This window comes from Lissotriton helveticus, chromosome 9, assembly GCF_964261635.1.
Source record: "Lissotriton helveticus chromosome 9, aLisHel1.1, whole genome shotgun sequence".
Taxonomy (NCBI): domain Eukaryota; kingdom Metazoa; phylum Chordata; class Amphibia; order Caudata; family Salamandridae; genus Lissotriton; species Lissotriton helveticus.
In genome coordinates this window covers 182190699-182202772 of record NC_136070.1, presented here as the reverse complement: position 1 = coordinate 182202772, position 12074 = coordinate 182190699, and the positions used below count along the sequence as shown (strand labels likewise).

Here is a 12074-nt window from a genome sequence, read left to right as displayed (position 1 = left end):
AAAAGCCTTTTCACCCTATGTCCCAGGCCGTTCTCTACGCTCCAGTAACCTTAAGTTACTATAGATCCCCAAAATAAAGAAATCCCGACAAGGTGGCCGCCCTCTGGCTCATACTGGACCAACTCTCTGGAATTCCCTTCCCCTTACATTGAAACAAATAACCAACCACTTGTCCTTCCGAAAATCCCTTAAAACTCACCTTTTTAACAGTAGTTAATTCCCCCCTATGCCCAGTAATTTCTGCAATGACTTGGCACAGTACACGCTCCTTCTGTATGGCAAAGCGCGGAGATACCCCTACGGGGGTCTATTCATGCGCTATAGAAGCACATAAAATAAATAAAATAAAATAAGTTATCAGATCAGGACTGGACACCTATGGACTCCATATGCAGTGCAGTCTGGACTAGCTTGGTGCTCTGAAGCCACACATTGATGAGATCCATTGGCTTGCCCCAGTATTGGAACTTTCATAGATTCCCATTGCTTGTATTATTCCCAGTCGCTGGAATGGGAGTCTCGGTAACAAAAATAACATAGCAGTAGGTACAAAAGAGAAAGAAAAAGGCTTAGGCCTCATTCCCTTTTGTAGCATATCCACCTCTTTTTGTAAAAGAGACCAAAACTAAGCCTCAGCCAATCTGAAGAGCCTACCCCGTAGAACCCTCATAAAGGAACCTCAGAGCCTCATATTTTCTACCGCACGTTGTGCTTAGGAAGTCTCCTTTGAGCTCTGCTCATTTTCTACTCTTTTGAAACTTTTCTTCAACTTTTTTCTTCAGGATTGTTAGGTGTTTCTTCTGAAATGTCTGACAAGGAGAATAAGGCCCTTTTCAAGTCATGTTCCACCTGTGGCAAGAAAAAGCTGTATGTGGAGGGCAGGCATAAGGACTGTATATATTTCCTGTATCCGGATCATAAGGCTACGGACTGCGAGATCTGCCGCACCTTCTCTTCAAAGACCATCCGGGACCGTGAGGGTCGCCTCCTCACTTGGCTCCAGAAATTGAAGTCCAGAAAAGAGACGGTGTCAAGCGACAGTGAGGACTCTTCTTCAGCAACATCATCCAGAAGGTCAGTCAAAAGGGGTAGGGCTTCCCCTTCACCTTCTGTGGAGCGTCCAGTTAAGGCCACAAAAAAGATCCCCCGTGAGTCCTGTAAAATTTCCTCACCAACGTTGTAAAGGCGAGGGAAGAACCATCTACACACTCAGCAGTGATGGAGACTGCTACAACTTTCAAAAAGCCATCTTCTCTGTCATCTGAGAAGTCGGAGAAAAGCTCCAAGTCGTCAAGGACGCAGCAGAAGGCTCCGTTGACGAAGGCGTCTAAATCCAAGGTGACTAAATTGGTACCGTCGACGGGCTCGTCGACTGCACAGTCGATGTCGACAGGATTGTCGACGACGGTGACAGCGACCTCGACGAGGATGTCGACGGGGATATCGACGACGGCAGCGATGACGAGGATTTCGTCGACGAGTGCTTCAACGACAACCATGACGATGACGACGGCAGGATTGTCGACGGCATCGTCGACAACAGTTTCGACGATGCCCATCTCGTCGTCGACAGTCCGTCCGTTGACGGTGACTCTTCCGTTGATGACATCGTCGACAGGTTTACCTTTACCTTCTCCATCGACCACGGTACCGTTGACGATGCAGTCGCCAACGGAGTAAATAATTATTTCCTTGAAAAGGATAACTCCGGACATGAAGTCCCCAAGGAGGGTTAACCCCTTGCCTCCCGCTTTGTTACTGGAAGAAGAAGAAGAGGATTTTGACGAAGATGATCAGGCCTCTTTCGGGTATGCTAACAGTCCATCTCAACTGCTGGTAAAATGTCAGGAAACAGATTCTGAAGGCGAGTTTCTTCATGAATGTTCTTACCAACATTCTTATCAACGTCAGGAGTCCACAGGCCAGAAGATGGTGTCTGTTCCTTCCTCACTTTTGGCGGATCTCCATAGTATAGGACTATAAAACCAGGTCCTCTCAGGTTACAACTCAGGCTGCGTCTATCCCGGCAGTGTAAACTTTACCTGCCCCTACAACTCCAATGATGGTTTCTCAAGAGTTGCCAACCCAGCTGTTCTCTCAGCCACAAACACCTGCTTCGAATATTCCTTCAACACTACCGGACGTACAGGATGATTCCTCGGATGAGGATCAGACAATTGATAACCGGCCTAATCAGGGCTTAGAGTGGGATGAGTATGTGATCCCGGATCCAGCGTCGCCTAGTCCAGACCCGGTGGATTCTCTCCCAGCGGATGTAGGGGTTTCCATAAGCTAATGGAGAGAGCATCTAGCCGATTCAAGCTGCCTATGCCTTCTGTACAGACGGAGTGTTTTCTCTATGACTTTAAAGAACCCTATAGGAAGGTGACCCGATCTATACCCATTGTTGAGCATGTGTGGGATGAGAGTCTCAAGGCTATGAAAAACCCGGCTACTGTTATTCCGGTCCTGCCACGCCTGGTAAAAAAATATAAGGCACCTGAAGATGGTCCGGCGTCCTTGACTGGGCAACCAAAACCGGACTCTGTGATATCGCAGGCGGCACAGAGGAATTCCCGCAACCCTTCGGCACCCCTTACAACTCCTCCTGATAAGGAAGGCAGGCGACTTGATTATGCAGGAAAAAGGTTCTCGTCAATGACTAGTCTCCTGGTGCGAGCGGCAAATGCTTTGGCGATACTGGGCAGGTATGATCGCCAATTGTGGTGTGACCTATCACCTTATTTGGAACAACTTCCCCAGGAGGCAAGAGGTGAGGCCAAGAAAATACTGCAAGAATGGGAAGCGACATCGGCTGAGGTGATAGATTGTGCCATGGACATTGTCACTACGGCTTTTCGTTCATTAGCTGGAGCAACGGTTCTTCGTCGCCAAGGATGGCTCAGAGCGAAGTGGTTCAGGCCGGAGGTCCAGAATAAGATCTTGGACCTCCCTTTCGACAGAGAGGCATTATTCGGAAAACACGTAGATGATGCCCTCCAAAAGATAAAGAAGGATACAGAGACGGCCAGGTCTCTTGGTACGCTTCAATACCGGAAAGTTCCTTTCAGGGGTGCCAGAGGGAGGAGTACCACATCATACAGAGGCTCATACTAGCTGCAAATGTACTCATCATATGGATCAACGTCGCAGTCGTTCAGTCAGCCCTATCACCAAAAGCAAGGTCAAGCCTCGTCTTTCTCTAGATCGAATACGAGAGGAAAGCAGAACCTCCAGGGACGTGATACGTCCAAGAGGCAATAGCGGCGTTCTGGCTCTGCCTGCTGCACCCACCTCCACAACATCTGTAGGAGGCAAGGTGTCTCAATACCTCCGCAACGGGACTCAGATAACATCAGACCGTTGGGTGCTCAACATCATTCGAAAGGGCCATACTTTAAAGTTCACAAAAATCCCACCTTCCAAGCCCCCTGCTGCCATTCCTTCAAGACATCTGTGTCTCTTGAAGCTCGAGGTTCATCAGATGCTCCTAAAGGGAGCTGTGGAGCTAGTCCCCTTATCTCAAAGAGGGAAAGGATTCTATTCCAGGTTCTTCCTGGTAAAGAAGACGCTGGAAAAATGGTGCCCTATTTTTTTTTTTTTTTTGTCCTCATTTGCCTTCCCTTCCCGACAAGGATAATACTAACCACCTTGCACGTTTTTAAAACGTGATTTGTTTTTCTGGTGGTAGAGATGTCCCAAAGAGGAAAGAGGGTATCTTTTAACTCCATCTAGGTATTTTTCAACCTGTAGGACCAAAATCGATTCTAGACTGGCCCTGGTCCAGGAGCGTTGATGGCATAATCATCGGACCCGGGGGGGGGGGGGGGGGGGGGGGGAACGGGTTCACCTCCAGTTGATTAAAAGGTCCCAGAAGGCCAAGTTGCGCTTACTAGCTGTTCTCTTAAGGTCCCTTTTAGAAATTTCATATAGGGATGAAAGCCACCGAGAATGTAGTGGAGGTGTTTTCTCTATCCACTGTATACAAATTTGTCTTCTCGCCAATAACATCGCATAGAAGAGAAAAGATTTTGCCTTGCCCTTAATATTTTCTTCTAGCCCAAAAAGTGGTAGAGTTATTGACAAAGATGTATGTAGAATAGAGTTATGGTGCCCTATTTTAGATCTCAGGGAGCTTAACACCTATCTCATTTCCCAATCCTTTCTGATGGTTTCTCTTCAGGATATATTACGTCTCATCAATCCAGGGGATTTCTTGGCCTCTCGATCTCGAAGATGCGTATTTTCACATACCTATTCACCCAGCGCACAGGAGGTTTCTACGGTTTACAGTAGCCAAGAGCCCTTTTCAATTCAGGGTTTTACCCTTCGGACTTCCCTCTGCCCCAAGGATCTTTACCAAGGTGCTGGCACGAGTGGCAGCTTTCCTACGGAAACATCATTTTCAGGTCTTCCCAAACCTGGACGACTGGTTGATGAAGGCCCAGTCCAGGTAGGCTGCGAGGGAAGCAGTCAACGCATGTACGAACCTATTCCAGAATTTGGGTCTTACTCTCAACAAAGGGAAATCATCTCTGATTCCGTCCAGGACAGCGCGTTTCCTGGGGGCCATCTTGGACACAAATCTCAACAGGGCTTTTCCATCCCTAGAAAGGCAGGAAAAACTGCAATCCATGGCGCTGCTATTGAGAAAAAGAAAGTGTCTTTCAGTAGGCCGTTACAAATCCCTTCTGGGGGTGATCTCCTCATGCAGATTGCGGATGCGGACTCTTCAGGAACAGCTAGACAAACAATGCAGGCGAGTTCACGGCTCATTCGACGACAAGGTGATGATTACTGTAGCAATGAAAAGAGCAGCCTTGTGGTGGTCGAAGCAAGAAAACCTTTCCCAAGGTCTATCCTTCTTAAGCAATCCGGCTCCTCAAGTGGTAACAACGGATGCTTCACTGGACGGCTGGGGTGTGGTGCTTCAGGATCTTCATGTCAGAGGGCATTGGTTGCCCCAGCACCGTCTTCTTCACATCAACCTCCTAGAACTCAGGGCTATCAGGCTAGCACTACAGGCGTTTCTCCCACGACTGCAGGGGTCAGCGGTTCTCGTCTGAACGGACAACACCACGGCCATGCACTACATGAACAAGGAAGGGGGTACCAGATCTCTTTCGTTGTCTCAAGAGGCCCAGAAGATTTGGAAATGGGTTATTCTTAACGGAATATCGCTGCAGGCAGAACATCTACCAGGAGTTCTAAACGAAAAGGCGGACAGACTCAGCAGGCTGTCGTCAGTCAGTCAAGAATGGGAACTGAACCAGGTGGTCTTGGAGGAGATTTTTCAACGGTGGGGCAAACCCTCAATAGATCTATTTGCCACCCAGATCAACAAGAAATGCCGGTCTTACGCAAGCAGGCTTCACCATCGAGGGTCATTAGGGAATGGGCTTTCGATAGCTTGGTCAAGAGCATTTGAGTACGCCTTTCCCCCCATTCCGATGATCCCGAGGCTTCTCAGGAAGATCAAAGCGGAACCGTGCAAGATGATCTTAATAGCTTCTGCTTGGCCGAGACAGTTCTGGTTCACGGAACTTCACCTTCTGTCTCTCGTCCCTCCTCTTCCTTTGCGGGCGATTCCGGATCTTCTCACGATGTCCCACAGGCAGATTTGGCATCCGGATCCAGATTCATTACACCTGACTGCATGGCTCCTGAGCAGCGAGAATTCATGAACCTTCCCATCTCGAATGAAGTAAGAGAAGTTCTGTCTCAAGCTAGAGCCCCTTCCACAAATAAAACTTACCGTTTGAAATGGAAAAGATTTTGCATTTGTTGCCGGAAGGAAAGTGTTGACCCTTTCTCTTCTCAGCCTCATCAACTTCTACCTTCTCTTGTCCTTGGCTAAGACAGGATTGGCTCATTCATCCATAAAAGTTCACTTGGCAGCGATTTCTCGCTACAGACGCTCTGCATCTGGACCTTCTCTCTGGTCTTCAAGAATAATTAAACAGTTTCTTAAGGGCTTATTCCGAGTCATTCCCCCGGTGAGGCCTCCGCCTCCCACTTGGCATTTGAATTTAGTTATCGCACAGCTCATGAAAAATCCCTTTGAACCGATTCATCGGGTGGACATGAAATTTCTTTTGTGGAAATTGGCTCTCCTTCTTGCCCTCACATCGGCAAGACGCATTGGGGAATTGCAGGCTCTCACAATACAGGAACCTTTTCTCCAGTTCAAAAGAAATACCATGATTTTAAGAACTAATCCGAGGTTCATACCTAAAGTGCCTTCAGACTTTCACCTAAATGAACCTGTGATTCTCAAGTCTTTCTTTCCTCACCCTTCCACACCAGCGAAGAGGTCACTCCATTCTCTGGATGTGCAGCGGTGCTTGAAATTTTATTTGGATCGCACCAAAGGGTTTTGTAAATCTTCACAATTATTCATCGCTTTTGGTGGTACTCGCAAAGGCCTTCCACTTTCAAAGCAAAGTATTGCAAGATGGATCTCCAGTACCATTCTATATTGCCACTCAACAGCGGGTAAGCCGCTGGACAGCAGGATTAGAGCACACTCCACAAGATTCGAGGCTTCTTCTACAGCTCTCTTCGCGGTAGTACACATCAGAGACATTTGCAGAGCTGCTACTTGGAGCAGCGTGCACACCTTTACGAAGCATTACTGCTTGGAATCCTTGACACAGGAAGACACAGCTGTGTGCCAGGCAGCCCTGAGGAAACTCTTCCACTAATTGGTGAGCTTTCCCTACTATGCCTCCTTCCTATTTCTGCACATTTTGTATTTACTATTGGTACAGACTGTTATTCCAGTATGTGATTTACTTCTTCTCTTATGATAGTACGGATACTAACATGTCTCTTTATTTATGCCACACAATGTGCTTTATTGCGTACTGCTAGCTACTCTGATACAATCTATGGGAATCTATGAAAGTTCCAATACTGGGGAAGAAAACATGTTACTTACCTGCAACTTTGGTTCCCCAGTATTGGTAACTTTCATCGATTCCCATGCGCCCACCCTCCTCCCCTGGGAAAGCTCAGCCTTCAGCAGATGTGGTTACTGTTACACAACGGCTACGAAAATCTGAGGCTCTGAGGTTCCTTCAGGAGGGTTCTATGGGGTGAGGCTCTTCTGATTGGCTGAGGCTTAGTTTTGGTCTCTTTTACAAAAAGAGGCGGATATGCTACAAAAGGGAAGGAGGCCTAGGCCTTTTTCTTTCTCTTTTGTACCTACAGCTATGTTATTTTGGTTACCATGACTCCCATTCCGACGACGGGGAATGATACAAGCTATAGGGGAATCTATGAAAGTTACCAATACTGGGAAACCAAAGTTACAGGTAAGTAACTTGTTTTCTTCTCTGGTGACATTCAGGCATCACTCGCGGATATTACTTTTGACAGTTCTGACCTATTGGGCGAGAAGGCTGACTCCGTACTAGAGCAATTCATCTGCAAGGTAGTGTCCTCAACAGTTTGAATCTTCTGTGGCATCAATGGTTTTTGTTACAGGCTGTGCCAAGACCCATTACCCCAGGAACAGGCCCCCTAGTTCTTTTGGGGTGGGAGACACAGCTATGTCCAGGCCCACAGGGACAGCTAACCTTCCAGTCTCCCACCCCTCCAGCAGCAGCCTCCAACCCTCTTTAGTTTGCTCTTAGCAGCAAAAGACCATCCTGTGGGAGTCAGAATCTGTGAATAAGCCAGTAGTACTGCTGGGCCAAGGTGTCGCCCCACCTCACACATCAAAAAAAAACCCTCTCTGGTAAAAAAAAAAATAGCACTCCAAATTGAGGTTCCCAAAGAGATTTCATTTGAGAAACAAGAGAAAGTCAATGCGTTTCGGTCCCAACTTGCAACCTTGCTCACAACAATGAGCACCATTACTTTCCATACATATATAGTATCACATGATGTGAAAGTAAAAACAGACATAGGAACCAAGGAAATTTGCACATTTAATTTTGGTCGCCATCTTTAAACATGTTCAAAGCAGCAAAAATAAAATACCGATTATATTGCATGTTTAAAATCCATTTTATTCAAACTGGTCAAGATTGGAAGGTAAAAACAGAAATTTTGAAGTGCTCAGAAGTTCTTTTTTTTAATCAGAGCACTCAGCAGCAAATAGCAGCTACAAATATGTAAAGCCATGCGAGACGTGGGGAACAATGGAAGAGCAGGTGGGGCAAATCATGTGGAAGCAGGGGCTACAATACAAGTAAATCCAGAGGGTGAAAGGAGGTTACAAGCAGTACACAAGTAGGGGTGGGTGGAACACGCAGAGTTTTACTCAGTGGAATTCCACAGAGTTGCATAAAAACTCCACAAGATTCCACGGAATTCCGTGAGCAGGCATAATTCGGCCCATCGAGCTGCTTGCGCTGATTTTGAGCTCTGGAAGCTTGTTCCACGCTATAAAATTGGCACGAATAACACCATGCAGTGCACCAGAGGGCACTGCTTCCCTCTGCCGCTTGAGTAGATTTTCTACTTGAGCGGCAGCTTTCTCAACCACTCACGTTTAGAAATCTCGTCAGGAGGTGTTCTATCGCCCAAAAATCGCACTAGGGGACTCAAACTTAATGTTTGAGAGAAAAAAGTTTGGCACTCAGTAATTGTCAGAGTTTTGCCGGAACTCTGCGTCCCAAGTGAAATGTAGTGTGGGCAAAACTCTGTGAACCCTACTGGTGGAGTGGAATTATTTGTTCACTCATATACACAAGGGAGAGCGCAACACGAGACACTGGGTGGATCAGAAGGAGAAGAACATGAGCAAGAGAGCAGCCCACAAGGGAGAGTGCAACACGGACTAGGGGGAGAAGCACATGTGAGAGAGAGCAGCACATGAGTGCAAGAACAACATGGACTGCAGCATGTATGGCAAGTTGTAGGTGTTTGGGAAAAGCACATGAGGAAGAGAGTTGGAAAACACATGTAGTGCTTAACCACAAAAAGCAGTTAGAAATGGAAGTCACCCAAGCAAAAAGTTCTTGATAGGCCATGCTTTAGTTTGAGGGACAAACACAAGATGGGACAAGATAAGCCATTTAATAAGAAGCAAACAAATTAGAGTGACAATAAAACCAATGGTAAGTAATGGGTAGGTCCTAAGCACAATGTGAGCTCTTGGTAAGCTCACCGTAGATCTTATGCAACTGGCCAGCTTGGGCTCCATGGTTAGCCAGAACTAAAAAGGCTGCACAAATCATTGATATTCACTATCACTTATCAGAGACTTGTAGCAAAGAATGCTTTTTTAAAATATATTTATTGTGTATGTTTACAATTGTTCACTCTGTGGATATATTTCCTATTCACATTTTTTTTTAAATTCAGCAACACTGAAGTGATTAGAACATGCACAATATATGTTCAAAGTGTTAACTATAAATCAGATTGATCAAGCAAATTGACATGTTGTATCTAAGATCAGCTTTATCTGAAGTTCATGGAACCTCTATTCCTTTTATAACCCCATGGCAATTTCTACAGAATTTTGATTACTTTGAAAGGCTTGCTTTAAAGCCAATGAAATATTCTTCAGAGACTTGACTTGCCGCATGAGCAAGTGCACTGTTAAATTTGAATAGGGTAATTCAGATCATCCACCATTGAACTGTGGTGTTATGGCCCAGGATATCAAGCAGTTTCACAGAACAATTTGAAACTGAGATTGAGAATGTTGAGACCTTACCACTTAAGTGCTATCAAGGTGCCTACACCCTTTAAGTGTGTGTTGCTGATAATCATTTTATCGCTCATCATCAGACCTATACTTTTAAACACTGACTGCACCTTGCTTTGATAGTTCTATTACTGTTATACATTGTATTCTAATTACAATCTTACAGCCACTTCATGGATTACATCTTGGCTGCTCGACCTAGCTCCGCCTTGCGTGGCAAGTGTGCAATGGAATAGCTTGGTTAACCTTTTGTCTTTCACTGCTACCTGGCGCCCTGTGGCATCCCAGGTAAATGTTCAATTTTCCTGCAGATTGCTGATCTCCCAACCACTTTTCTTGTTCCCCTAATTCATTTTTTTTCTGGGTGTTTATTATACATTAGTTTCATCTTTGCCCTATCCTTGGTGGATTGAGAAAATTAGCCTTAACGTATGTCACCACTCTGGCACAACCATACATATATGAAGCTACTGCGTTAATTTCTTAAGTAATATGCTAACACATATTCAGGTTGCACTGCTTTGTGTTGAATGGGTGAATTGCTGAAACTTTGCCTGTGATGCCTGGCAATACAAAATGAGGAATCTACAGGAGGAATATTGAGGATCCACCAGAAAATGTATTACAGAAGAACCTTCTCTTAATGTAACACTAATTTAAATTATATGCTCCCTGCACATTAATTTGTTTTACAAAGTGTATTAATGTGGGATGGATCCTCCTTAGTTTGGTGTAATTTAGCCACATTCTGCAGTTCACTAGTCATTAACTGTATGTTATGCTTTGCTCCAAAGTACAATCAGGCACAAACCTGAATAAAGCATTACTTTTCTAAATTTTGATTTTATTTCAGCCATTGAGGATAAACAGTTGTCCTGAAGAACGCATAGCAGATGAAGGGGAGATTCAAACAATAAAACGTATTCAAAATTCAGACAACAAACATCCACAAATTCATAGAACACAAAGTATTCCAGGTTCAGTGCAACAAGTTGAACCTTTGTCTTCCACTCTGACTAACAGTGTCAGCAGTCCCGGATTGCTATCTTCCAGATACTGTGAAATTGGTAAGGAACTGATTTGAATCTTAGAATATTAACCTAATTTGTGCTTCTGTTAATTGCTGAGTGTTAATCTTAACTAAAATGTTCTGGAACATATTAAGTGCACATTGAAAAGAAATGCAAAGCATATTCATAAAACTATATTCACAAGCTCACCCATCCTGCAATCTAAACACAAATTGCATGCTTCTGTGTTTTCACAGTCAACCTGCTACATTTACAAATGTTCAACCCTCTTGGTCAGCTCGCTTTCAAATAATAATAATTGCCAAAAACGTTATAAAATAAAACCTTGAATAATTAAATAACATATTATGTACTGTCATTTCAGGGTGAGAAGTATTTGGTCTTAAGACTATGCACAGTGGGAGATGTGTGAAATATGTTCTTTGAGTGGTAGCTCACTGAGAGATGATAATAGGAATACAGTGCAACACCAGCTCTGTGCCAACACATTAGAAAGATAGCAAGCATGTGATCAGCTTAAGCTCATTATTTAGATGATTAGATGAGAGATATGAGAAGAGCTTAATACATTTGATCCATGGTGGGTCACAATAATAAAGTATAGAATGGTATCGGCCTGTCGTGAAACTCTTTCTAAATGTTCTACCTAATACTGTTCAGGATTACAATTTCAAATGTTGTAATTGAGAAAACTATTTAAATACTGTGTTGAACCACCTCTGTAAACTGTACATTAATGTATTAGCCCAGGTACTCTCTCTTAGGAGACCCATTGGTTTGTCCCCTACATTTTCATAGAATAGTGAACTGAAAGGGTTGGAATGTGTATAAGCAGACATCAAGAAAGCAGGATGAATATTGAAATCGGTGACGATGGATCACTGCTGAATACATTTCAAAATATTTCTTTGAATATTTTTGTAGTATTTAAATGCTGATTACTAAATTATATGTGCGTGTGTTTTTGTTTTTATTTATTTATTATTTGGCAATGCAATCTTCAAAGAAATGAGCTGGGGTTATGATGTGACTAATGGCATAAAGTGAATATCTAAAGCCTTTATGTAGTTGTTAGTCAATGAGACAGGTATGATTACCCTCACATCCACTGGGCCTTCTGAACACCAATATCTTTGTTTTCTGCCTTACTGATTGAATCCTGATTACCCTCGCTCATCGAGCTGCTTGATTGGTTTTTGTTTCATTTTCTGTCCTTTTATGCTGGAATCCTCAGTATCTTGTCTGCCCCTCTCAACAATGGATTCTTTTATACTCAACAGGCTTCAAAGATATTTTAACTATTTAATTGTAACATCCCATTCTTTGCTCTACCTTCTTTTACTAGAGAGTTTTTACCATATTCATTTGTTAACTTTGTG

The 12074-nt window shown here is 44.2% G+C and overlaps 1 protein-coding gene across 1 annotated transcript in view; it reads left to right on the top strand.

Annotated features, from left to right (window-relative positions):
- MAP4K5 (mitogen-activated protein kinase kinase kinase kinase 5) overlaps positions 1–12074 on the top strand; it is a 686515-nt gene that overhangs the window by 382086 nt on the left and 292355 nt on the right. Inside the window, exon 18 of the mRNA XM_078659722.1 lies at positions 10518–10731. Coding sequence (XP_078515848.1) covers positions 10518–10731 — 214 coding nt within the window. The remainder of the gene's footprint in view (positions 1–10517; positions 10732–12074) is intronic.